The 27,686-nt window shown below is 41.9% G+C and overlaps 1 protein-coding gene across 1 annotated transcript; it reads right to left on the reverse strand.

Moving 5' to 3' along the window:
* Nucleotides 1–2,938: 2,938 nt before the first annotated feature.
* Zw10 (zw10 kinetochore protein) lies at nucleotides 2,939–26,630 on the reverse strand. The gene is made up of 16 exons (XM_052188401.1): nucleotides 26,420–26,630; nucleotides 24,241–24,375; nucleotides 21,688–21,789; nucleotides 21,441–21,518; nucleotides 21,135–21,294; nucleotides 20,066–20,218; nucleotides 18,410–18,601; nucleotides 15,554–15,717; nucleotides 14,385–14,567; nucleotides 12,430–12,668; nucleotides 9,732–9,803; nucleotides 7,874–8,043; nucleotides 6,881–7,011; nucleotides 5,941–6,072; nucleotides 5,051–5,253; nucleotides 2,939–3,518 (listed from the first exon to the last, which is right to left on the reverse strand). The coding sequence occupies exons 1-16, from the start codon at nucleotides 26,522–26,524 to the stop codon at nucleotides 3,398–3,400; spliced, it is 2,340 nt and encodes a 779-aa protein (XP_052044361.1). The 5' UTR covers nucleotides 26,525–26,630; the 3' UTR covers nucleotides 2,939–3,397.
* Nucleotides 26,631–27,686: the final 1,056 nt, after the last annotated feature.

Here is a 27,686-nt window from a genome sequence, read left to right on the forward strand (position 1 = left end):
TAAAAGAATTGATCAAAATGATAATTCCAAATTTCCTCAAAACTAGAGTTTTATCTTTTTTTTTTTTAATTTTTGGAGAAAATGGTAACAAATATTCACAACCAGATTGGGGATTGGGAAAAAGCCAAGGCAGAAACCACACAATTTTGTACCAATGTGCAGCAGACTTCACCCCGTGTTTCCCGCTACCTCCTGTCACCCCTATGCACATTTTCATTTATCCATGGCACAAAATCAACCATACAGTTTAGACGAACTACATATTTCAGATTATTTTTATAATCATAAAAGTAATCCCAACACTCTGGGAGGCAGAGGCAGGTGGATTTCTGAGTTCGAGGCCAGCTTGGTCTACAGAGTGAGTTCCAGAACAGCCAGGGCTACACAGAGAAACCCTGTCTTGAAAAAACCAAATCAAAAAAAAAAAAAAAAGTATTTTGTGTGTGTTTCAGTACTTCCAAAGGCAAGGGGAAAACTTGGGAACTCCAAAATAGAATACCCCTCCTCCAAAAAAAAATCCTCAATAAGTATTTGCAAGCATGGGAAGGGACTTATAGATCTCATCTTCAATAGTATTAGTAATCAAATTCTGTTTGATTTACTCACATGTGAGCCAATAGTTGAGAGTGTAAGTGCGATTCAGAGTCTAGGTGACCTTTCTAGAGCTGACCAAGGGCAAAACATTAATTCTGGAGAAAGCAGACAGCTCTCTAGCTTCCCTTTCCCCATCTCCCCAGCTGGGTGCCTTGTGATGATCAGGCCTGAGGAAACAGCGCCACCTGGAGGGTCTCCGTTTCAGTGAAATCCTTTGGTAACAAGGCCAGGGGGTTCAGCTAGAAATTCAGGATCCGTGTAGCGTGTAGCAACAGGAACCTGCTCAGTGATTTAGACTATTTGCACTTACCTTTGGAACAATTTCCTGTTTGTGATGATTTGGGAAAATCTTTCAAGGATTTCATTTCTCAAAGTCTTCTGTATACTCCTGGTTGTTCTTAAGACACAGGGTCTTCCCACTTGGTTGGACAACAAGTATCTGAGTATGAGCCCCTAGACCACTGTTCCCGTGTGTCCAACCAGATGTCTCATCTCTAAGAAGCAAGAACACCTATTGGGCAGCCATCAGGGACACTGGCCAGGAAGCCCAGTACAGACTGCTCACTTTGGGGGAAATCGGCCTCCACGGCTGAGCTTATGCAACATAGAAACTACGGATGAGGTTTTACATTTAGCTGAGAAAGGAATGAGGAGACTGGTTTGCAGTGCTGAGATCCCTCCCACCTCCAAACTGCTGTCTCTGTCAAACAACAGGAACAGCCTCTAAGAACAAAAGAAATCTGTTCTGTAATAGTCCTGCAATGTATTGATTTCAGTTCCCTCCCTTCGCTCATTCTCTCAATTACTGAGAAAAGAATGCCACCTCAAATTGTGAATTCTCAGCAACAGTGCTTTCCCCACCTGTGCAAACAGCCCCTTCCTTCTTCTCTCTTAAATAAGCCAGCTTCTTTGTTCTCAAACACAACTAACAACAAGCCACCATAGTTGGCTCAGACCATTTTCTCTCTCCTCTCACAGGAGAACATGCAGACAGACTGTCATTAGCTCAAATGAATACTGAAGAAAATACTTTTTTTTTAAATTTGTAGCTCTATGATCAGAAAGACTAAGCAAACAGAATGACTTGATTAAAAAGGATTGAATCAGAACGAAGAAGAAAGGGTAAAGACAAGAGAACACAAAAGACAGGAAGGAAAACCAGGTTTCCTGTAGGCCAGGGATCGGGACACTGCAGATGGAGGCTGCAGGCCGGCATACTGCAACCCCTCAGAGAGCCCCTGCCTGGCCTCCATTTTGAAAGGGGACAGGACACCAACTAGAGCACTCGCTGGGATAATATATCACAGTATATGCACCTCCAACGCTCACAAAGATCTCAACACACAAAGCTAGGCTGAGGGCTGGAGAGATGGCTCAGTGGTTAAGAAAACTGGCTGCAGCCGGGCGGTGGTGGCGCACGCTTGTAATCCCAGCATTCTGGGATTTCTGAGTTCAAGGCCAGCCTGATCTACAAAGTGAGTTCCAGGACAGCCAGGGCTACACAGAAAAACCCTGTCTCAAGAAAAAAAAAAAAAAAAAAAAGAAAGAAAGAAAGGAAGGAAGGAAGGAAGGAAGGAAGGAAGGAAGGAAGGAAGGAAAAAGAAAGGGGAAGGAAAGGAAAGGAAAGGAAAGGAAAGGAAAGGAAAGGAAAGGAAAGGAAAGGAAAGGAAAGGAAAGGAAAGGGGCAAATAAAATCACTTATGTGTACCAACTGAAGGACTAGACTACACAGCCTAGTCACCCACATGACATTCCTAAGGAATTCTGGCAATGTAGAATCTTTGACATTTGATGGAAAGAATGGTAATTCAGAATAGAGGACAGGGAGAGAGGAATCTTTCCACAAGAATAGAATTTAGTCACAACAGCAAAACATGCCAAACACTTCCCAGCCATATGAGGCAGTCTCAGGAACAGAGGCACTGTGCAGTCATGGTGGGCATGCTTGTTCTTGGGAAGCCAAGAGAGGATGGAGAGCACAAAGCTAGGCTGAGCTACAGAGCCAGAGCCCAGCTCAAAGGAAGGGCATGGCACTGAGGCCTCAGTGAGGGACACGGACTGCAGTAGAAGAAAAAGCATGGAAGAAAACTGGGTTTGGGAGACTGGAGAGACAGCTCAGGGGTTAAGAGACTGTTCTTCCTAAAGTCCTGAGTTCAATTCCCAGCAACCACATGGCAGCTCACAACCATCTGTAATGGGATCCGATGCCCTCTTCTGGTGTGTCTGAAGACAATGACAGTGTATTCACATACATAAAATAAATAAACCTTAAAAAAGAAAATAGAAGAAAACTTGATTTTGATCTCTTTTGCCTTAGTGCATGCTATTAAAGACACCCACTCTCAACTCTGAAAGGCATTATTTACTGGAAAGAAATATTATAAGAGGTTTCCCTAATTCTTGTAAGACAAAGTAACATGCCCTTAATACCCACCCCCCTCCAAAAAAATGTATTTTACAAATTCTGAACCCTAACTTTGGAATATCCAAAGCCAGGATCTAAAATTATAATGTATACAACTCTCAAGAGGGTCTGGGAGTAAATCACACTGCGGAGCAGATTCATACTTGACAAGGGACAGCAGCGACAGTCAATGAACCCACCAGTGCTTTTCTTTAACTGATCATCATAATGTCCTGTTCAGAAAACCTTCGTCCAGACCAAGATGTCCTTATGTAAAGTCACACTTCCATGATATTGGTTCACCAAAACCAATGAGTAATTAATTCCGAGGCGTTTCGAAGGAAATAATTACACCAAAGGAGGAACCCAGAGTCATGAGAGGCTTTCTCCAAGGAGGAGCTATTTAATCTTAGCAAGGGCAGCCGCTCTTCTTTCTGTGTTCTGGAACAAGGCACGAATTAAAGCTTTTACTTCACTTGAAGGGAATGCAGTTGCCAGGGGCCCTTTTCCATCTGCCCACCTGCAAAACAAGACAGGTTCTATTTCCTATTATGTCTAGTAGACGCCAGACCTTAAATTGTCTTACTTGATCCAAACACTTAAGTGGAATTAAATAAATCCTGTGAGGCCCATGTTTCTTTAGCTACTGCTGCTCATGGCTGTATCTGGCACCAGCACAGCCAGAGAGTAAAGGCAGGTGGGAGACGACTCCGGTTAAGAGTCTTTCAGAAGACCAGGATTCAATTCCCACAACCTACGTGGCAGCTCAGACCATCTGTAATTCCAGTTCCAAGGAATCAGACACACTCTTCTGGTCACATGGGCACCAGACACATGTGGTACACAGACATACATGCTCACAAAATTCCCATACACATAAAATAAGTAAATCTCAAGAGAGAGAGAGAGAGAGAGAAGAGAGGAAAAGGAAGAACAAAAACTAGAGCCATGTATGATGACTCAGACCTGCAATTCAAGCACATGGAAGGCAGAAAGAGGATAGTTTGAAATTCAAGGCCAACCTGGTGTCCATAACAATTCCTAGACTGCAGTATATAATAAACCCTTATGTGGAAAAACATAAAAGGTCCTTCAGAGGGGCCTTCAGTGGTACCTAGGCTCCCACACCAAGGGTTCTCAACCTTCATGTTGTACTGATCCCCAATCACAAAACTTTTAATTACTACTTTCATAACTGTAATTTTGCTACTGTTATAAATCATAATGTAAATATCTGATATGTGACTCCTGTGAAAGGACTGATCAAGCCCCAAAGGAGTTTTGACCCTCAGGTTGAGAACCATCATCACTATTGCATTCCCTGCAGAAAAAGAGCTGATCATTCAAAAATGGCTTCCTGCTAAATACCTAAGATTTAACAATCACTAGATCTTATTTTTTCTTTTTCTCATTAATTTGTTTATTTGTTTTACATTCTGACCCCAGCCCCTCCCTCCTCTCCTCACAGTCCCACCCTTACAACCCCCTTCCCCATTCCTGCCCCTTCCCAGAGAAGGGGATGCCCCCTTTTTAATTCAACTGAAGTGCTGGGTGATCTCATCATTCTAAAAATGAATCACTCAAGTGTAAGAAGGATGAACTTTGATTAGAAATCACCCGAGCATCTATATTGCATGCCAAGACCAGAGTTTCTATCAGAACAGTAGAATGAAAATCCTTTTATCATTAAATATGAGAAAGTGGTCATGAGATCTGCGCTATGAAAGACTATTCAACCTCTGCAATGGAATATGAAATTCTTGCCTGAATAAGTTTAAGAAAAAAAAAGGGCCAGAGATGGGGCTCAGTAGTAGAGGGATTGCCTAGCATGCACAGACTATGGGTTCAATAACCTGCGAGACACACGCATACATACACACACACACACACACACACACACACACACACACACACACACACGCACACGCACACGCACACACATGCACACACACATGCACACACGCATGCGCACAAGGGCAACTGCCACAGGTGGTCCCAACCCTCTATTATGACCATGTACTACACGGGCCTCTATAGAAAACACATACGCACCGATCTCCAATTTCTTGCAAGCTAGCTTGTAGCATTATCATGAGTTCTTTGAAAGGCATCCATTTGGACACATAGACTGGAACCTCTTCTTGGTATTTCTTGTTTTTGTTTTCATCAGACAGAGGTGTAAACACTTGTGGCCCTTCATCCATCACTGTTTTGCACAGGGAATACAATCTATCGCCATCTTCAGTCGAGATGTCCTGGTTTAGCACAAGGGAACAGAACAGAACAGAACTGAGCCAAAGGGCAGGGCAGATCAGATGTTTTCCCAGTAATGTAGCACATCTTACTAGTCACTAGATCTAATCAGCTCTCTGAGAACCCTCCTGAAGCTAGAATGATATAAGCTATGTCAGCCAACGGCCAGCACAGGCTCTGCACAGGAGCCTGTGTCCCCAGCACAATGTGCTATACACAGTTTGATTGACCTATGCTTTGAAGGATCAGCTAGCTACATCCAGGCAATTTTCCTCATAGAATCACCTACTCAACTGCACAGCATGTTGGCAAAGTGGTACCTGCACAGACTGTGTTCACATAGCTAAATTAAATTACTTAGTTATCTGCAGAACAAATGAATTCATACTAAGTAATACGTCTTGGGATCAATTGCTGCCCAGTTTCCAATGTCCCCATTCCTAATTTAGATGCTAGACTAAGAAGTCCCACAATCCTACTTTCTTATCAAGGTATAAAAGAGATGAACAAGTTCCCAGCAAACAATTTAGATAAGCCTGAAACCAAGCAACCAAATAGCATGAAGAAGACTGGAAATGACCAATCTCTTGTACCATTTGTGCCCATTAAAACAAGGCTGCAGTATCGCTTTCATAATACAGTCTCGGGGTAGGGAAGGACTTGCATCCCAAGTGTGTATCAGCTCTTACCTCTAGAGCAGTGATCCTGCCCATCATCTCAGCAATCGCTGTGTTTAGCAAGGTCCCCATAGCCTTGCAGTAGATGTTCACTGGCAGGACATCCTGCCACACCATCCCAAGTCTCTTTAGCTGGTGCAGCACCTGGAGAAGGAGATGGCTGCAATTCACACTCATCATTCAATGTGAGAAGTAAAATGGGAGAAAGAACTGATACAGAAGTGAGTAACAGGGGTGCCGTGGCTCTTGAATGTTTAACCTCTGTGTTATCCTTGAAAGAAGAAAAGCAGACTCGTCCTGAGGCGGTAGTACCACAGTGAAGAGGCACATCAGCAGAGGGAGAGAGAAACTAAATGTGTATACACAATGGAGCATGGCTCTGCCACAAAGACTGAAGTCACGTCATTTCCAAGAAAACACACACAGCTGGAAATGATCACTGTAAGCAAATTAAGTCAGTCTCGGTGGACACATCACAGATTTGCTCATTTGTGGTTTCGAGACTTTACTCAGACCCGTAATATAATGTATGTATATGTATATTTGTGGCCTGAAAGCGGAGCCAAAGGGGACAAAGGGTCTTAGCATTTGACATGAAAGGCAAAAACAGGAAAGGGGCAGGGGTTAAATGCTCTATTAATACTTATATGCAAATGTCTTTATAAAACCCAGTCCATATACAATGAATACACACCAATGAGGTGGGGGGAGGGGACACACTTAAGACATAAGTAGAGAAGAAAACCTACATTTAATTTTTTTCACAATGAGTCAATATTATTGAGTCAGTGGAAAGAGGGCTTCCACTTGTCTTGGTTAAATAGGACAAAGACCTTACACACAGTTGTCACAGCATCTAGACATTCCAACAGGGAGCACAGGATTCAACTAATGGACTTACTAGGTGGGGTAAGGGATTCTAAGGACCTTGCTGCCTGCATCAGCCTCCTACCTGCCTCACTGCCTTGCTCGCTGCAGAATAATTCTCTTCGTCATCCATGTTTGCAAAGCTCCTAGCACTTGATAATCTCTCCAGAAGTTCTCCTTTCTGTGCCCGCATTTGGGCCAAAAAACACTCCGTCCCTACAGAGGGAAAACAAAGTGCAAACCTGTTGAATCACACATTGCAAAACCAGCGTGGGAGAGCTGAGCATGGACTGTCAGCTGGCCTGGATGATGATGATCGCATTTTAAAACATCACCAAGTGTGTGTTGTATATAATGAGTTTGAATCCACTTAGCCAGCCCTTCTGATCCCATCACATAACAGATAAACCTTTTCAACTGTTTGCCTGGGATACAAGACAGATAAGGAAAATTGCTTCTATAGAAAAAGCAGTTTACTGTTCCAAAGTCTATACCACTGATAGAGAACATCTACAACTGAAAAGCTAGGTGAACATTTCGATTCTCAACTTTTCTTTTTTTTTTTCTTTTTTTTTTTTTAATTCTTTTTTTTTTAATTTTTATTATTTATTATATGTAAGTACACTGTAGCTGTCTTCAGATACTCCAGAAGAAGAGTCAGACCTCATTAGGGATGGTTGTGAGCCACCATGTGGTTGCTGGGATTTGAACTCAGGACCTCTGGAAGAGCAGTCAGTGCGCTTAACCACTGAGCCATCTCTCCAGCCCAATTCTCAACTTTTCTCCAGGTACTCTCATAATAAATATCGATTTATCATGCAAATGTAGTTCTCTCCTGCCACAAGTGAAACACTTGGTGGCATACTGACAATAGTCTGGCATACCAACATACCACAAAATCATGTTATGAAAAAGTAATGAACAAAGACAACATCCATTTTATAGAATAACACAAATCAGAAGACCTCCCACACTTTAACACGTCTAGTACATCACTAACTGCTAACCACCTTGGCTATTAAACTACAAAGATACTAGGCTAAACATCACATTTCCCCAAGTGTGAAGTATCAGTTACCAAGTCTTCTGAAGCCAGGTACAAGGTCCACAAAGGTGGTCGTGCCATCGCACAGAATGGGGGTGAGCCGAGATCTGAACTGATGACCCAGGGTCAGCAAGTGGTGAGCTATATACATGCAGTTGTTATGGTGAATGGCAGCCAACTGGGGGAGCTTCTGAAGGTTCTCCCTGGGCCAAGATGAAGGGGAGAAAAGGAAACCACCTGTTACTTAAGTTGAGCTTTCTGGAAAAGTCATCTTTGCTCTAGGGTGGCGGCCTTGGCTTTGCTCACTGTCTACCTTGTAAGTGCTGATCACAACAAGACATGCTGTAGCTCGTGCTCTCATTCAGTGAGCCGTGCCAGCCTGGCCTCAGCCAACAAACATCCCAGTGGAGCACTGGAGAGGTCTCAGCAACTACACATGCTTGCTGTTCTTGCACAGGGCCTGAGTTTGGTCCCCAGTGTCCAAGTCAGGTGGCTCATAACCACCTGTAATCCCAGCTCCAGGGGAATCCAACTTCTGGCCTCTGTGGGCATTTGTGTAAGAACACACACACACACACACACACACACACACACACGTTTAAAAAAAACAAAAAAACAAAATGACTAACCAAAAAGAAAAGCCAAGTAAATAAACGTTACTTCTGGCATAGGAACCACAGCAAACTGTGTATTCTGCCCTTAAAATTCAGCCAGGAGAAATACAGGTTCACTTTCCCTTTTCTGAACTCTCATTTCGCTTATATAGTAAAACATTGATTAGAATTTAAGAATATGCAGGTGTTTAAACTTAAAAACCAAATCCAAAAAAAAAAAAAAATCCAAGAAAAAAAAAGATTTAAACTTTACCCCATATAAGTCCTTTGAAGTTGACTACAGATCATGGAAAAATTTACAATGCAAAGATATTTAGAATTTTCCCCAAACAGATTAATCACAACCTTTGAGAAAGAAACCAGGCATGTTTACTTTTTGAAAGCTGCAGATGATTTTTTTTAAGCCAGAATTGAATCCACTGCTTCTTCCACAGTGGATTCTCTGTGAGTCTACCAGTGTCTACTCTGTTGAGGACGAAACCCTCTGAGGAGGGCCTCCACAGATGCATGTGATTGAAGGCTTGGCAGTATTTGTGGGGAGTGGCACTATGAGGAGGCGTGGTCTCGAGGGAAGTGTGTCTGTAAGGGCAGGCTTTGAGACCTCCTGTGCTCAAGTTACACACAGTGCAGCACACAGCCTCCCTGTGCTTCCTGTTGATCAAGATGTAAACTCTCAATTTCTTCTCCAGCACCATGTCTGCCCTGAATGCCGCCATGCTTCTCTCTATAACAAGAAATGTCTGAAGCTGTAAGCCAGCCCCAATTAAATGTTTTCCTTGCCAGGTGGTAGTGGCGCATGCCTGTAATCCCAGCAGTTGGGAGGCAGAGGCGGGCAGATTTCTGAGTTTGAGGCCAGCCTGGTCTACAGAGTGAGTTCCAGGACAGCCAGGGCTAGAGAAACCCTGTCTCGAAAAAAAAAACAAAAAAAAAATGTTTTCCTTTATAAGAGTTGCCATGGTCATGGTGTCTCTTCACAGCCACAGAATCACTGGACGAGGACCTTTGTATTTCCTAACCAAGAAAGGTACAGAGGCTCTGAAAATGCCTGGACATTAAAAACTGGATACAGTTCTTTTGAGCTTCTAAGTGTATGCTACCTTCCTAAAGGCAAAATCACTGTACATGCACAGCAAGCAATGTCTACAGCCTTTAACAGGTCTGAATTTGGTACACTAACTGTGAATGCTAATCACTGCCTTGGGTGAAAATATAAAGTTACTGGTTTTAACCTGACTTAACAGTTTCGAGGTCCAATTCCACAGAAATGAGATACTCACCTGTGGTATGTTGGCACTACATCATGGAACAAGTGGAAGATATTTCTCACTGAGTAAAAGAGCTGGACAGCACTGGAAGGAAAACAAACACTAAGAGAAAACATACAGAATGAAGCAGGTACTCTACTACCTGAAGGTCATGTGATAAAAACCAGCTGCAGAAAACACTGTGGACCTCAGTGGAGACACACTCAACTGGTATCTCTAAACTGAACTTCTTTCTAAAACCTGGCTACAGTAACAACCTTCAGAACACGAGCGTTCAAGCAAAGTCTCTTCTCCACCCATTGGTGCTCTGCCAGCACCCAGAGTATCCTTCCAGTGACAGCCGAGCTAAGCCTCAAGCAAATGTCACCCATTTCCCGATGCATTCTGAAAGGGCATCACGAAGGCACTCGCCGGCTTTCAGAAGTCAGGCAGAATTACAGCTTTCCTCTTTCCTTCTTCCCCAGTGCAAAGAGATGAGCAACATTTTTGAGAAGAGAATCTAACCCTCAAGATCCTTTGCTCTTTAAATCTGGTCTTTAACTACCTAAAGATCACTATTAAGATGCATTTAAAAGACTGTGAGTGTGTGTGTGTGTGTGTGTGTGTGTGTGTGTGGTGAGAGGGAGACAGAGAAACTTGGCCTCCAAAACGAACCTTAAAAGAGAAAATACAGGGCTGGAGAGATGGCTCAGTGGTTAAGAGTACTGACTGCTCTTTCAGAGGTCCTGAGTTCAATCCCCAGCAACCACATGGTGGCTCACAACCATCTGTAATGAGATCTGACTCCCTCTTACTGGTGTGTCTGATGACAGCTATGGTGTACTTACATATAATAAATAAATAAATCTTTAAAAAAAAAAGAGAAAGAGAGAAAATACAGAGGTGGAGAGAAGGCTTTTTAAAAGCTCATTGTGGATACCAAGCCCCTAACACACACATACACCACACACACACACACACACACACACACACACACACACACACACAGAGGGTTCTAGTCCCAACACCCACATAGTGGCTCACAACAATATATAACTCCAGTTCCAGATCCAATGTCTTTTTCTGACTTCTGTTGACACCAGGCATACTGATGTATACAGACATACATGTACACAAAACACTTGTAGGCATCATTTTTAAATTTTTTTAAATAATTAAAATAAGTATTAAAAAGGAATCTGTTTAAAAAAAAAAGGAATCTGTTGGTCTGGAGATAGGATTCAGCGATTAAGAGCACTGACTGCTCTTCCAAAGGTCATGAGTTCAAATCCCAGCAACCACATGGTAGCTCACAACCATGTAAAGAGATCTGATGCCCTCTTCTGGTGTGTCTGAAGACAGCTACAGTGTACTCATATACATAAAATAAATAAATAAATAAATAAATCTTTAAAAAAGAAAAAAAGCAATCTGTGGCAAGTAAGATGAATATAAGTATTCAGTATACCAAAATAGTGTTTGGTATCAGTTTTCTTAAGAGAAAAATTTTAGATATTGTCATATATCTCTAATTTCTGGTCTGATATATTTGAAGAATGCCATCCTAGGAAATAATGTCAACTATGTTTACCTTGCCAAAAAAAGTACATTCACCCTTATAAAGAAACATTTTTTTCACAGGGTCAGTGAATGGCTCAGCAAACAACAGTTCTGGTGCCCCAATGTGATCCCAGAGCCTACGTAAAGGTGAAAGAGAGAACTGATTCCACAAAGTTGTCCTCTGACCTCCACATGTGCCACAGCATGATCAAGACTATATATATGCATATAATAACATAAATACACACTTTTTTTTCTACTTATAATACTAGATAGACTAACTGAAGCTATGGAGGTGTTTGGAAAAGTGTTCTATCCAGAGTAACATACAAGAGTATTTGCACACAGAAATAACACACAGACCTGATGATACTTGTACCAACTCAGGCTAAACTCCATGCCTTTCCTAAGGCCGAGAACAGCTCCATACAGTCTCACCCTGAATGGCTTCTATAAGACCAGCTCTAACATCACCTGGCTACCCTGCCATTTTTCCCACAGGAGCTGCTTCCCTAAGCCCACAGGAGCCTTTCAAAACAAAAAGATTCAAGAGAGATGTGAAATTGAGCCTGAGGTACCCTGAACACACTATAGACTAGGAGGAGCCATCTTGAAAGGGTGAAGCTAACTCTGCAATATGTTCTACTTCCAAAGAAAGGTGACTCTTCTTCGCTGGCTTGCTACTGCGATGGGGAGTTGAAGGTGACCTTCTCAGGTCCCTCTGGCTCTGCAGGCTCAAGTGGTGCTGTTGCATATGCTAGAACTACAGTTACCCAGCCATGAGCATGTCATGTTAACCCTTTCCAAAGGATGTGTCTCGTCTTCCGCTGGTGCTTTCTTGTGGAACATCCTTTGATCAGAGACAGCCAAAATTCAACAAAAATTAAAGTGTCACTTACTAAAAACTGAAAACAATTTTTAATGCCAAATAAGCCTACATATCTACCCACACATGATCTGTTTCTTGGTTTCTTCTTTCACACTTGGACCGTGCTAAGTAACCCAAGCTAGCCCAGACCTTGCTTTTTAGGCCTTCAACCTCATGCTCCTGCCTCAGCTTCCAAGTGCTGCGTTATGAGCATGAACCAACACACTCAGCTGGGATCTGCTCTGACCCTTCTCCTCCTGGGTCACTGTAAGGAAAGGACAGAGATCAGATTATCTGTGTTACCATTGGTCGCTACTTGTTGTTGCCTCCAGTAAAGTCTGGTAAGCGAGCTCCATTAACTGCTTCACAGCCTCGCTGATGCGGCACGTGGGTAAAGAAAAGGTCTGCGGATCCAGTGAAGTCTCAGGCTCTAAGTTCCCAGCGTCGGAGAACTGTACATTGCACACCTTCTGTACTTGTAGCTTGTCATCGGCATTAGGACTGGGTAAGTCTGGTAAGGTTTCCTTACCATCAGGACCAATCTAAAATTCAAACACAGCAACAGAAAAGGCTGTTTCCGGGAAAATGAAAACTCGAGCACACAGCAAAGGCTAAAGACACTCAAGGCTTCCATGATGATGGAACCTGGCCCTAGAGGTCCTCACAGTGGCCTGATTTAAGGACTGACTGGTCTTGACTGACAGCACACCGGAAGAAAGAAACAATCACATGTACTGTGGGTTTCTTTTTTTTTTTTTAAGAAGTATTTATTTATATATACAATGTTCTGCCTGCATGTATGCCTCCATGCCAGAAGAGGGCACCATATCACATTATTGATGGTTATGAGCTACCATGTGGTTGCTGGAAATTGAACTCAGGACCTCTGGAAGATCAGCCAGTGCGCTTATCCTCTGAGCCTCCTCTCCAGCCCCCCAGGATTCTTAATATTAATGGAATAGCAAAGGTTTGGAAAAAACAAAAAGACCTGCAAAGCTCATCATCTCAGCTCTCATAAAAACTCCAATTTGTCTCAAAATGTGTTAATACCTGGATGCTTCAAATGGCTAAAAACTTTTTTGGAAGGGACACAATAAGGGGCCACTCCAAGGAAAATGAGGAATGCAGAAGAATGGATTAAGGCCCAGTGCTTGAGCTGAATATGGTAGACACCTTTAATCCCAGCACTTAGGAGGCAGAGAAAATGGATCTCTGAATTTGAGGCCACCCCAGTCTACATAAGTCCTATTCTAGCCAGGATTACACAGTGAAACCCTGCCTCAACAAAAGGAAAAGAAAGTAGAATCCAATGCCCCCTCCATGCCATTTCAGGCAACTCAGAAAAATGACTTGAAAAAAAATCTATTAATAGGTTGCCTTAGTCTTCGTTTTATTAATGTTCAGTATGTTTCTGTAACACTTTACATTTACCAAATATTATACATAGACTAGGTCTGGCAGTTGTGGCGCACGCCTGTAATCCCAACACTTATGAGACAGAGGCAGGCAGATTTCTGAGTTCAAGTCCAGCCTGGTCTACAGAGTGAGTTCCAGGACAGCCAGGGCTACACAGAGAAACCCTGTCTCAAAAAAAAAAAAAAAAAAAAAAAAAAAAAATCATAGACCATGTATATGATATAAATACATATTACACATTATATGTATTATGTTATATACAACATGCCATGTTTTATATATTATTTTTATAATCTATTATAGATATTGTATATATGTAAATATTTAAATTATATATATGAATATATATATGATATAAAACAAAAAAAGCCCAAAATTATCAAGAGTCAAATAGTAAACTGTTCTTCATGTAAGTTCACTCCCATTGCAAATAATTATTTATACCTTTAAGAAAAACATTTCTTTTGTTTTTACTTGAATGTGTGTGTGCATGCATGCACATGGACATGCACGTGTATGCCATGGGAACAAGTGAACATCTCACAACAGGCCATATTCGCTACACATGATACAATCCAAGAATATATATCCTTACGTAATGACAGGAAAATCTGCTTTTTAATTTCGATAACAGCGATGCACAGCATTTATACATACTTTCTCAGTTTATACAGTTGCTTTCAAGAACATGTTTTATCTGGAACTCACAATACTCAAAAAAAAAGGGGGGGGGGGAGACAACAGGAGCACTCTGAAGAGGGCCATTTGTCGCCAAGAGCTTGGCAAATGCCACTCTTCCCTACTTCACGGCTTCCCATAAAAGGTGCAGTAACCCCAAGTACCTTCACAGTGTTGTGAATTTCAGAGGTCATGAGATTTCTAGCCGCCACAATCACATCCTGGCACTTCTTATTAGCAAAATGAGAATTGATATTGCGAGCATATTTCAGCAAGTCAGTAGTATCTCCTTTTAAAAATCTCATCTCCTTTAGGGACTTTTCAAATTCTTCTGTGGACTGTATGATCTGACAAAGACAAACATAAGAAAAAGAGAAAAGAATTATATACAGTATCCCTCGGTATGTTTTGGGAATTAGCTCTAGAACACCCCCTCAGAAATTACAATCCCTGGATGTTCAAGTCCTTTGTATAAGAAAGCACACTGTTGCCGGGCAGTGGTGGTACATGCCTTTAATCCCAGCACTTAGGAGGCAGAGACAGGAGGATTTCGATTTCTGAGTTCAAGGCCAGCCATGACTACAGAGTGAGTTCAAGGACAGCCAGGGCTATACAGAGAAACCCTATCTCAGAAAAAAAAAAAAGAAAGAAAGAAAAGAAAAGAAAGCACACTATTGGGGGCTGGAGAGTTGGCTCAGCGGTTAAGAGCACTGACTGCTCTTCCAGAGGTCCTGAGTTCAATTTCTAGCAACAACATGGTGGCTCACAATCATCTGTAATGAGATCTAATGCCCTCTTCTGGTGTGTCTGAAGACAGCTACAGTGTACTTACATATAATAATAAATAAATCTTTAAAAAGAAAAAGAAAGCACACTGTTCACATACAAACTATATTCACCCTCTCATATATTTAAATCATCTCTAGTTTACAGTACATAACAGAATGCAAATGCTATGTAAACTCATAGCATCATCCTCTGAAACTCCAGTTTCACAAAAAATGACAAGAAGAACTGTCATCTAAATCTAACAAAGAAACAAATTTTTCCCCAAATATTGTCAGTCAACAGTCAGGCTGAACCTACAGACACTGTAGGTTCATACATACTGAAATGAAAATTTCAAACCCACTGTAATGAAAAGAATAAGAACCAAGACTGAAATAGAAATTTCTGGTTTCTTTGGAGACTCAATTGTGTCATGTGATGCTTTTCTGGAAACTGCCTGATCAGGATGTTTTGCTGAAGCAGACACTCGAGAGGTTGCATGATATTTGGAAAGAGTATAAATAGAACCCAACAGACAAAAGCCTGTTCTCTCTCCACTCTTTACCTCTTCATACTCCTGTAGCTTGCTGCTATTGGTGGGAATAGAGTAAACCAAGCAGTTTCTGATGAGGCACTCAGACAGGTCCTCCCAGATCACCTCACCAAGCATCTCAGCCAACACGATCTCTGGGACTTTTCCAATTTCTAGGTCAGCATCAAGAGGCAAATCTGAATTCAAAGGAAAAGGTTTTAGACCCACAGAACTGACAAATTGTAATCCCTAGTTTTCTAAAATGACTCAGTTTTAAGATGGTGGGCAGAATAGGTTCCTGATGGCCAGGGTAACACAGAGAAAGCAAAACTATATATAAGTTAAAATAAAAAGGTGGCAGGAAAGAAAAACAGCATAGATAATGCCATAGGTACCTCAACAGGCTGTGCATGACACTGAGCAGAGTAAAGTCAGACCTGCTGGACACTCTGCTCAGATGGCTCCAGCTCACACAGCACTCCTGCACTCTATGGCAATACACACTGCATTGTAATCAGCTACCCACAAGCCATTCCTCTGATTACGGAACAAACACTCAGAAAGTATGCGTTCTAAGTTAAAACTGGTTTTTAATGAAACCCTACAAAATGTTACTTTTCTTTTTAATAATTAAAAAAAAAAAAGCAAAAACAATAGAAAGAACATTGTACTTTTCCATCTCTGTGTATGATTTGGGAACTCACCCTAAGCAAAGTATCAGTAAGTTATATGAAATCACATTGCCTAATCTGCCAATCAATGCCTTAGTGCCTCCTTTATAGTTTATCTCATGGCTAGTTTTTTTTCAAATTTCCTTGGGATCATTATATTTACAATAGCATATTTATTATCTAAAGAACAATTAAGGGCCAACTGAATGGCTCAGTGGGTACAGCTGCATACCACTCCAGCTAATGACCTACTATCAAGTCCCAGATCATGCACATGGTAGGAGAACTGACCCCCAGGTTGTCCTCCAACATTCACATTCAGGCTGTGGTCAACAGGTAAATATAAAGCCAGGTGATGGTGGCACACACCTATAATCCCAGCACTCAGGAGGTAGAGACAGGAGGAACTCTGAGTTTGATGCCACCCTGGTCTAAGAGCAAGTTCCAGGACAGTCAGGGCTATACAGAGAAACCCTGTCTTGAAGAAAACCAATAACCAAATAAGTATGAAAAGAAAGAAGGGAGGAGGGGAGCCAAGATATTGGTGCTTTCTTTTAAACTCCATTCCAGCTTTTTGCTGAACAGACTATGAAAAATAAAGTCATTACAGATGTTAAAAAAAAAAAAATCAAAGAAACAAACCAGTTTCTATATATGCCAATACTATAAATTATTCCTGGTTTATAAACGACAACAAAAATGGGCTCTTTGCCACTGCTCATGAGTTACAGAGTTTCAGAAAATCTACTGAAACCATGTCATATTTTCACTGAAATAAAGGAATGCTTGCTAAACATTCAAATAATGGAAAATGAGCATGTGGATTTGGGAGAGGGATGTAATACTGAATGAGATAGGATCTTACTCTATAGTCAGGCTAGCCTGGAAGTCACTGATCCTCCTGCCTCAGTCTACTGTCTGTTGACACTACAAGCATAAACAACCACATTAAACTACATTTCTCACTGATCTCATATAAAAAGGATGGGGGGTAGTTGCGGGGGTGGCTGTCACCTGTCACCTGCTAAGGACTTGTATCCCCATAAAATTCTTTCGCTGAAGCCCTAACTGCCAACACAAAGGCACTGGGAAGCAGAGCCAGCAACAGACAGTAAGAAGGCAGGAAGAGCACTGGCACAGTCTGGGATAACAGTAAGTTCCAGGCCAGACAATGAGACACGTGTCTCAAAGAAAACCAAAACAAAATGATAAAATTGTATGTCTTCCTAACAATCAGGAGGAAGAAAACTGACTTGGGAGATGGACACAGAAGAGCGTACCTGTGCTGTGGCCCAGCCTCAGAGCCTTCGGCAGGAGTGATGGGTTAAGGAGTTCTGCTCCTATCAAAGTTACACTAAGAATTCCTAGCTTTGTATCTAAATCACTTATACAAAAATAAGGAACTTATGACTGTTAAGAAGGTCCATGAATAGCAACATTTTTAAAGTGTTTAAAGACTTTCCTCAGAAGAATGCTGGCTGGAACATTCCACAAGACTACTGAGGAAAGCAAGGAGAATGTAAATCAAACAGACTAGAAATAGCAGCACTGTTTTACAACACCAGAAGAAACTTTTGTTGGTTTTTTTTTTCAAGTCAGTGTTTCTCTGTGTAGCCCTGGCTGTCATAGAACTCGCTCTGTAGACCAGGCTGACCCCTAACTCAGAGATTCACCTGCCTCTGCCTCCCAAGTGCTGGGATTAAAGCTGCACATTACTACCATCTGGCTCAGAAGAAACTTTTGAAAGGGGAGAGTGGGGGAAAGGGATATCTGATTCAAGGCAAAACAGGCAATTTCTAATGCAAGTACATAAAAATGACCAATAGGCCAAGTGGTAATGTGATTTGTTCCTGATATTCCTCCTCATTTGTTTGCATCAGGTTAATGGGGACTTTTCCTATGGAAACATACACAACACACCTGGCCCATTTCTCTTATTATTAAGGCAAGTGTCCCAAAATATGATGTTATCAGACGTCCAATAAGAGATGCACATCCTAGACTCTAGCTAAATACCATTAAAATACAGGCTCTGAAATGTCGCTAACACCCAAGAAGGCAAAGAGAAAAACTATATATAAATTAGGCAAGAAGACAGGGTCTCCTGTGTTGCTATGGCGTGTCTTACCCCAGATCTCAGCACTTTTGCTCTAAGAATAACACATATAAAATAGTATGCACATTTCCAAAGTGTAAAAGGCTGTTTTGGTGTACACACCTAGAAGATGTTTCTGGAGCACTTCCAGTACCAACCGGATCTTTTCAAAGGTCTCGACTGGTGATGGATGTTCCAAGTCCGTCGTCAGAGACTGGAAACAAATGCTAACTGAGCTCGGCTGCCTTTCAATCACAGCATGGAGCGCTGGGCAAGTCACCAGAGGCTTCAGTATATACTTGAGCAGCATCTGACCTGAAATCATGGCCATGGGGACACTCATCAACAACCACTAGAAATACACTACTCATAGACGAAATCCCCAAAAGTAAAGAAAGGAAAAAGAGGAAGACAATGACTCAAAAACATAAAAAAAATAAAATAAAATTTAAAAATCAGGGGCTGTCTTTATTCCCAGCTTGTGAGACAGAGAGAGGCAGGTAGATCTCTGGAAGTCTGAGGCCAGCCTGGTCTACAAACTGATTCTAGGACAGTCAGAAAATCCTGTTTTGAACAAACAAATAAACAGATATTAGGGGCTGAAGAGATGGCTCAAAGGTTAAGAGAATTTCTTGTTACTGCATAGTACCCAGGTTTGATTCTTAAATCCACATGTGGCTTACAACCATTCATAACCACAGTTCTAGGGGAGCTGATGCCCTCTTCTCCAATGTACCCTTGACACAGACAAACACACAATCAAAACCTCATTTATATAAAAATAAAATAAATCTAAACATAAAAATTGTTTTAAAATCATCACTAGAAGAAACCCCTAAGGCATAAATGTGCCAAAAATATATATCATGAGGAATGAAGAGATGGCTCTAGTAAGAGAACTGGCTGCTCTTTCAAAGGACTTAGGTTCAGTGCCTAGCTTCCACATGACAACTTGAAATTGTCTACAAATCCAGTTTCAGGGGATCTAACATCTTCCATGGGTACCAAACACACACAGGGTACCCAGATATATATAAGTAGGCAAATTAGCCATATACATAAAAAATGAATAAATTTCAAAATATATATATACCCAGGCTAGAGAGATGGCTCAGCGATTAAAAGCACTGACTTCTCTTCCAGAGGTCCTGAGTTCAACTCACAGCAACCACATGGTGGTTCACAACCATCTGTAAAGGGAATCCAATGCCCTCTTCTGGTGTGTCTGAAGACAGCAACAGTGTGCTCATATACATGACATAAATATTTTAAAAAAAAAATTTTTTTTAAATCTCAAAATATACCCATGAAATTACATACTATAGGTTTTTCCAGAGTATCTTTCCTACCTAAAAACTTTTAAGATATGCAAAATCAATAGCTGTAAAAACTAAGAACTAGTTAGGCTTTTCTTCTTTAAATATTTATTTTATGTACATGAGTACACTGTCACTTTCATCAGACACACCAGAAGAGGGCATCAGATCTCATTACAGATGGTTGTGAGCCACCATATAGCTGCTAGGAATTGAACTCAGAACCTCTGAAAGAGAAGTCAGTGCTCTCAACCACTGAGCCATCTCTCTAGCCCAAGAAATCCTTTTTAAAAGGGTCCATGCATTACTTAAAAAAAAAAAAAGGACTTGTGACCATTCCCTTTGATGAATTATTAAGCCAAACACTGTCACTAATATTCCCCTCTGAAGGTGATCGACTCTTTAATCATCCCTTTAACACCAGGCCTTCTGAAACTTAAAGTGAATGAAACAAATCATTTACCAAATGACTTCAGCTTGGTAGGTAACTCGCCAAGAATGGAAAACGCCAAGAGGACAGAACTGATGGATGGTAGAGGAGTCACCTCCTCTTTCTCGGGTTGCTCAGTGCATAAATGAAGCTCTGTTTGTAGACAGGATTCTAAGCTGCTGGTATCTAAGAAAAGGAGAAAATATCAGCTGTCTTAGCAATGAGTGTGGTCATCTCCTATCAGCACACCCTCTACTGAGAGTGCTAAGCACAGCTTCACTACAATATGCTTATAATGTGATTAACTGTGATGTTCATGCCCTATGCACTGCTTCCAAACAGAAAATGCTCTTTTGTTTTTCCTAGTAAAAAGAATCAGATTAAATGCAAAAAATATATGCCAGTAAGAAATGCTACCTAAATATGTGCAGAATGACTAAAAGCAAGCAGGAACTGCAAAGTGAGCTGGTTTCCCAGACCGTCCACACACCGGCACCGCCAAACCAGTTAACAGGGGTAATAAGGAGTATGGCTATCAGAAAGACTTCAGGACTCCTGACAGCATCACAGCTAAAACTTTCTGTATCATTTCTTTCAAAATACCAGGCAATATATAATACGTGATAGATAGAAGTGGGGGTAAAATGGATATAGGAAACAGCAGGATGGGGCTTACACTGAAATACACTGAATCTCAAAATCCAACTCAGGAAAATGTCTGTCCTTCACAAACCTCTTCCTAGGTTTCATTCTAAGGCAGATAATTACCAAAGTAAGCTCACTCTCAAAAGTGAGAGAAGGGAATGGGGGGGTAAATCTGACCAAAATATATCATCTATTTTGTGAAATATCATAAAATCTACTTCTATATACAATATGTAAAATCTATTTCTATATACAAAATATACAAATCAGAAAGATGAAAACCATTCCTGTGAAAAGGGAGATCTGAAGTAGGTAAATGAAATACTGAAAAATGAATAGATTAATGTATTACTAAGTGAGATGTTCTTGATTTTTAATACTAATATTTAGGATGTATTCAGAGATCAATGCGGTTCAGGCAGATTAAGCAAAGCAGTCCACCTGAGGTCAGCAGCACCTTTTGATGGCGGGAACTTCCATACAACCAGCTTCTGCCAGTCTTCTCCGAGGTGGTAGAGTATGTTCTGCTTCTGTATAGTGAGCTCCATGCTGAGAGACTTCAACATTTTTAAGTCAAAGCATTTTCTGGATTTTAATAACTTCAAGCATTCCTGTGCCTGGTAGTAAAACAGAATCACTGTTAAACATCAGCTCTAAACTCACAAAAAATTAGAACCCACTTGTTGAATGTCAAACGGCAGAAAGGACACAAACACATCAGAAGGAAGGACAGCACTGATTGCTGGGACATCAGCGTGCATACCTCTTCCAGGTGCCGGGCAGCAGGAATGTATTTCTTCTCTGCTAATGAACTATTATACTCTTCAATAGCAGAAGAAAACTGAAAAAAGAAACGTTTAGATTAGGAGGCATTTAAATTTCTATGTCTGTTTTAAACATCAGCTCATAAAATGTGAAAACCCCATTTTGTCAGGGAACGTCAGAACAATTAGAAAAGAGACAGCCTCCTCCTCACCACCTAACACAAGGCTCCAGCTGAGCTTCCTTACCTCTTGCAGTTGTCTGAGCAAATTCAGCACTACAGAGTCTCTTTCCAGCTGCTGCTTCAAGTTTGTAAATTCAACAGTTGATATGTGAAGATCCCGACAGACCTAATACATATGACAAAAGTGTAAGTACTTTTAAGCATTACCACATCAAAGGAATAAAACATGGATAACCTATCACTAAGCCTTAGTTCCCCAGTGGAATTTATGTTGAAATTTAAACACAGTTCTGACAGAAATAAAAGCACAGAAGATGATTAGGAGAGGATGGGCCCAGGTTCAAAGCCTTACCCTATACAAGAATGCCTTTCTCAGGTCAATGAGATGGCTCAATAGGTAAAGTTCCTTCACCCATTTACCCACCCAGCCGGACGACCTGAGTTTTAGTAGGACACGTCTGACACACAAAACAAATAGACAAAAATCAACAAAGAATACCCATTCTCATCAACATCAACTGTCAAGCCACCTTCTCTTCTCTTTTTCTGTTTGAGACAATACAGCCCTGGCTAGCCCGGCACTCACTATATAGCCCAGGCTGGTCTCAAACTCGTGGAGATGTGCCTGTCTCTGCCTCACCACCTCTTAACATAAGCAGCTAGCTATCTTTCAAGTAGAGCTCATCACCTGGATTACTAGAAAGACATCTACAATGGCAAGTGATTGTGACTTTTTTTTTAAAGATTTATTTACTTTCTTTATATGAGTACATTGTAGCTGTCTTCAGACAACACCAAGAGGGGGCGTCAGATGACATTACAGATTGTTGTGAGTCACCATGTGGTTGCTGGGATTTGAACTCAGAACCTCTGCAAGAACAGTCAGTGCTCTTAACTGCTGAGCCATCTCTCCAGCCCTATTTTTTTTTTTTAATGCTGAAGAAAAAATTCCCTTCTCCCTCTAGCCCACTCTCCAAGGCCCATGCATCATTAATTTTTCTCCCTTCTGTGTTTTACACTCCCCATATCTCATTCTTCATTCATTCGTGAAGTAACTAGACACCTGGCCTAAAAGGTGCCTCACACCAGATTTAAATATATTGACGTTTTCCCACCTTGGGAAACAGTCCCTCCACTTGAGCAAGCTCCTTACCTCTCAGCAGTTGCCTTCCTCCCCTCCTTCTTCACACAGATACGCTTTTTCTAACAGTGACACAGACACTGTCTTAACTCCTTACCTCAGTCAGTTCACATCTCAATGTTCAGAAGGTTTTAGTTCCCCCAGTCCATCAGAACCAACCTTGTCAAAAACCCTGATTTTCTCTGTTCCACCTGAAGCCTATCTCCCCAACACCAAGCTAACGCAGTCCCACTTTCCTTCCTTCTCCCTCTCCTTGTTCCATGGTTCCATTCTTTAGTGGTTTTCCTTACTTCTCTAAAATACTTGGCCATGTCTGGAGACATTTTTTGACTGTCACACTGAAAAAGGGCTGGCATCTAGTGAATAAAAGCCAGGGAGAGGAGCAGCTACAATGTACAGGACAGAATCACTCAGCCTAAAATATCAAGAGCCAACGGTCTAGAGGTGTTTCGTCGACCAGACAGCTTGAGCCTCAATTATCCTTGGCTCCTAAATGCACACCACATCCTAAACCCCTAGATGTAAAGCACTAGGCCACAGAGCATGGCAGGACAGGGAGAGCGAGAGTCCTCTGCAAGCTCAAGCTAAGTAGAAGGACTGTGGTAAAAAGCGTGAGCCACTTCGTAAACAGCCAGATTCAAGAAAGATTGTTCTGACACTTAAATGTCTGAGGCCAGCTGCAGATCTAAGAGAATGCTATTAAAGATGAAAGGTGCCTGCACGGAGTGACACAAGCCTCCAGGCTCTAATTTTAGCTTCTGGTGATGAGGAAATGGAAGCATTGCAAACACAAGGCCATCGTGGGCTACACAGTGGACTCCAGGGTGCCCCGAGTTGCACAGAAAGACCTTTGAGGGAGTGGGGAGGGAAGAAGCATTTTTAACTAGGAAAAGATGAAAGACCAAATTCTAAGCGTTTTCATATGAAAATTATGAAGTCCTGAGATTTTCTTTAATCAAAAAAATTCCGCCGGGCAGTGGTGGCGCACGCCTGTAATCCCAGCACTCTGGGAGGCTGAGACAGGCGGATTTCTGAGTTCGAGGCCAGCCTGGTCTACAGAGTGAGTTCCAGGACAGCCAGGGCTATACAGAGAAACCCTGTCTCGAAAAAAAACCAAAAAACCAAAAAAAAAAAAAAAAATTCCATTCGGCCTCAGCTGTTAAGAGGACTACCATTCAGCCATCTGTAATGGGATCTGATGTCCTCTTCTAATGTGTTTGAAAACAGTGACCGTGTACTCTCATATATAAAATAAATCTTAAAAAGTTATAGTAAGAGGAAGTAATATAACTGAGTTTGAGAAATATTTCTAATTTAGAACTGAAGTCACCCTACCATCATTTGGCTCTACCTCTATTTACCAACAAGGAAAGGAAGGTCCTGAATTGTTTTATGGGATAGTCTTGGAAATCAAGATGTTAATACGATGCCTCCCTAAGAAACCTAAATTTACCCAATACAACAATCTGTGCTTACCTCGGTCTCTATCCTGGATTTCAGCTGGTCAATGTCATTAGATAGAGTGTCCACCTGAGTAACTAGGGCCTGCGCGCTCTGCATGGTCGGCAGGAACTCACTGTACTTCTTGCTGATCATACTGCAAACCTCACCCTATAATACAAGGCAGGAAGTACATGACAATGAAATGAATCAGGAACTTCATTAAGAATACACAGCCTCTTCCAACGTTAGAACTTTATCAAGTTACCCACAGCCATGGGTTTCCTTCATAAACATCTCATTCATCTGTAAAATGTAGGAAGGCAACAATTCCCAAGCCCCCACAATGTTCAAGATCTGTACAAAACAGACTCTGGAAATGAGAAAGATGGAGTCAAACGTTTCAAAATAAACTGTGTCATACAGCCAGGCGGTGGTAGCGCACGCCTTTAATCCCAGCACTTGGGAGGCAGAGACAGGCAGATTTCTGAGTTCGAGGCCAGCCTGGTCTACAGAGTGAGTTCCAGGACAGTCAGGACTACACAGAGAAACCCTATCTGGAAAAGAACCAAAAAAAAAAAAAAATTGTGTCATACTTTGTCCACAAATTTTAATCATCTACCTAATTAAACATAGAAATCCAAAATCTGTATAGCTTAATTTACTAATTTCTATCTTCTGGGTTACAAAATCTTCATCTTAAAACCCCTCAAATGATAAGAAGGGCTAGGGAGATGTCTCCGATGAGAAAGTGCTTGCAGTCAAGCCTGACGACCTCAGTTCTATCCCAGGTACACACACTGTAAAACACAGGAACTGACTCCTCCCCAAGCTGTCCTCTGACCTCCACACGGCACCATGGCCCAAATGCACCCACAGACATGAATAAAATATTTTTTTATAAAGGATTGAGTCTTGTTATCTTCCTTAATTGAAAGCAACTTAACTAACCTTCTTGAACACTCTGCACTATGTAAATTATGCTTACCCACAAACTAATTCCTTTTATGTAAAAAAGATAATATTCTCCGAACTAACCAAAATACAGGGCTCAGGTGTAACACTCCAGCATGGTTACAAAGCATCCCAGTACAAAAGAGAGACTCTCTGGGGAGGGGGGGGAAGGTCAGGCATTTGTTTTATACAGGAGGCTATAATTGAGATGGAAGAGGTGTGTGTGTGTGTGTGTGTGTGTGTGTGTGTGTGTGTGTAGAAATGCATTTAAGGTGGTAAAAAACTGGAGGTGCAAAGAATATGCCTGCTTGAGGCATACAAAGTAGTTCCCAGCTGAATGAAGATTCAGGTTTATGTATGAAACAAATACAGGTGCAATGTTCTCCTCCCACATCATTAGAAAGTCATAAAAAAAAAAAAAAACATAAGCCACACTACAGAAATGCCAGTGGCATGAGTACATAAAATTAAGAGAGCTAACATCAAAAATTGTTAAGAGTGGGTGTGGTGGTGCAGGCATTTAATCTCAGCACTCCAGAGGCACACAGGTAGGCAAACCTCTGTGAGTTCGACACCAGCCTGTTCTACAAAGCTTGAGTCCAGGGCAACCAGGGCTATTACACAGAGAAGCCCTGCCTAGAAGAAAAAAAAAAAAAAAGTAAGAAAAAGAGTTGTTAGGTAGCGCCTACCAAGTTTGCTCCCTTTTCTCCAGACTTAGTGAGGTACACGTCATTTTCAAAGAAAGCCACTGACGTTGTGGCTGGCCAGGTAACACTAATACCAAGTGAACCGATATGGCTGTAAGCCGCAAATGCATGCAGGTAACCAGCCTTTAGCATGTCTCAAGTTCCGTGTGTCAAGTAATACTTTTACAAACATATTCAACCAGTTAAAAGAAAATCCGATGAGAATGGCGCGACTATCCTAGAATTATTACATTCATCCATAAATGCAGGAGTGGGTAGAAAAGACAGATCGGGTGGCTGTCCTGTCCTATGTGGACATCCGGGTTTCCAGTTGCACCTCCGGCTCCGCAGGTTTCTTCAGTCTTCATCACCGGCTCACTCTTGCCCAACTTAGCTCCACTCCCCACCACTGAACAGCCACGGCCCTTCCTCCTCACAGTCCCAGGCCTTGGTCTCCAATCGCTCTGCGGCCGCTCTCCAAGCAGCCCACACACTTCTGAGCCTCCAGCTCCGGTCTCCCGGTCGGCTCCGCACCCAGACCTCCCCAGCGGCAGCCGCCCGTGGGCCGCCCTCACCTTGATCTCCTCCACCCGCCGCGTCAGGCGGCTGATCCTGGTACCCAGATCCTCCTTCTCCAGGCTCCCCGAGTGAGCCAAGACTTCCGTCACGAAAGAGGCCATCGCCACGAAGCGCACTCACAGCAACAGAATAGGTCACTCCAGCGGCCAGCGCCGCAGCTCGGGACCCGCCAGCAGCCTCACCGCACGGCCTGCCGGGAAACTGAGTTCTACGGGGCCCGGCGCTCGCACACAGGCGAGAGTCACACTACAGTTCCCAGAAGGCCACGCACCGTCAGGCGTCCGCTGTTTCAGCGGCGTCTAGGAGGCACCAAAGTGCGCAGGCGTGATCTGCTCCCTACCGGTTTTCAAAAGCCAATCTGTTCCCGCCAGTTTTGGGCTTTTTTTTTTTTTTTTTTTTTTTTTTTTTTTTTGTATTTTTGTATTTTGGTTTGGTTTGGTTTGCGCTAGAAGCTGCGGAATGTTTCACGTAGTAATCCTTTATGGTCTTCCCTATACTCACTAACGTTTTCCTATGAGATTATCTAGCTTGATACTTACAGAATCATCTCGATCTTTTTTGTTAAATATTCATTCATTCATTCATTCATTCATTCATTCATGGGACGCAGCAGCTGAGTCTACGAGAATTTTGCCCTCTGAAATTGTGCGAGAGAATAATATCACCTCAAGTGAAAGGATCCCCACAATTGCACCTTTTTTATATTGTTTGTTAATAGTGCCTCATACTAAGTATATTGATGCATGGATATGGTACAAATTAATACTTAGTGTAACGGTCCCATGTATGCTAAAGACATTCTTTTGAAAAACCTTCTTTCTAAGATATTTATGAATGTTTTGGCTGTGTCCATGAAAGTCAGAAGAAGATTCCCTGAAACTGGACTTACAGATGGCATGAGCCACCATGTGGATGCTGGGAAATGAATCCAGGTCCTGAGTAAGGGCAACCAGTACTTCTAGCCACAGAGCCATATACAGGCCCTAAAACAAGATTAGCACTTCCTATTAGCGATTTTTTTTTGGCTTTGTTTTGAGGCATGGTCTCTGTAGCCCAGAAAAGTATCAAATTCATAGCTATCCTCCTGCCTCAGCCTCCTGCATAAAGGGATTATACACTTATTTCAGTATGTCCAGCTATCCATAGCTTTTTTTTTTTTTTTTTTTTTTTTTTTTTTGGTTTTGGTTTTTGGTTTTTTGGGACAGGGTTTCTCTGTGTAGCCCTGACTGTCCTGAAACTCACTCTGTAGACCAGGCTGGCCTT

Source organism: Apodemus sylvaticus, chromosome 7 (assembly GCF_947179515.1).
Source record: "Apodemus sylvaticus chromosome 7, mApoSyl1.1, whole genome shotgun sequence".
In the NCBI taxonomy this organism is placed as follows: Eukaryota; Metazoa; Chordata; class Mammalia; order Rodentia; family Muridae; genus Apodemus; species Apodemus sylvaticus.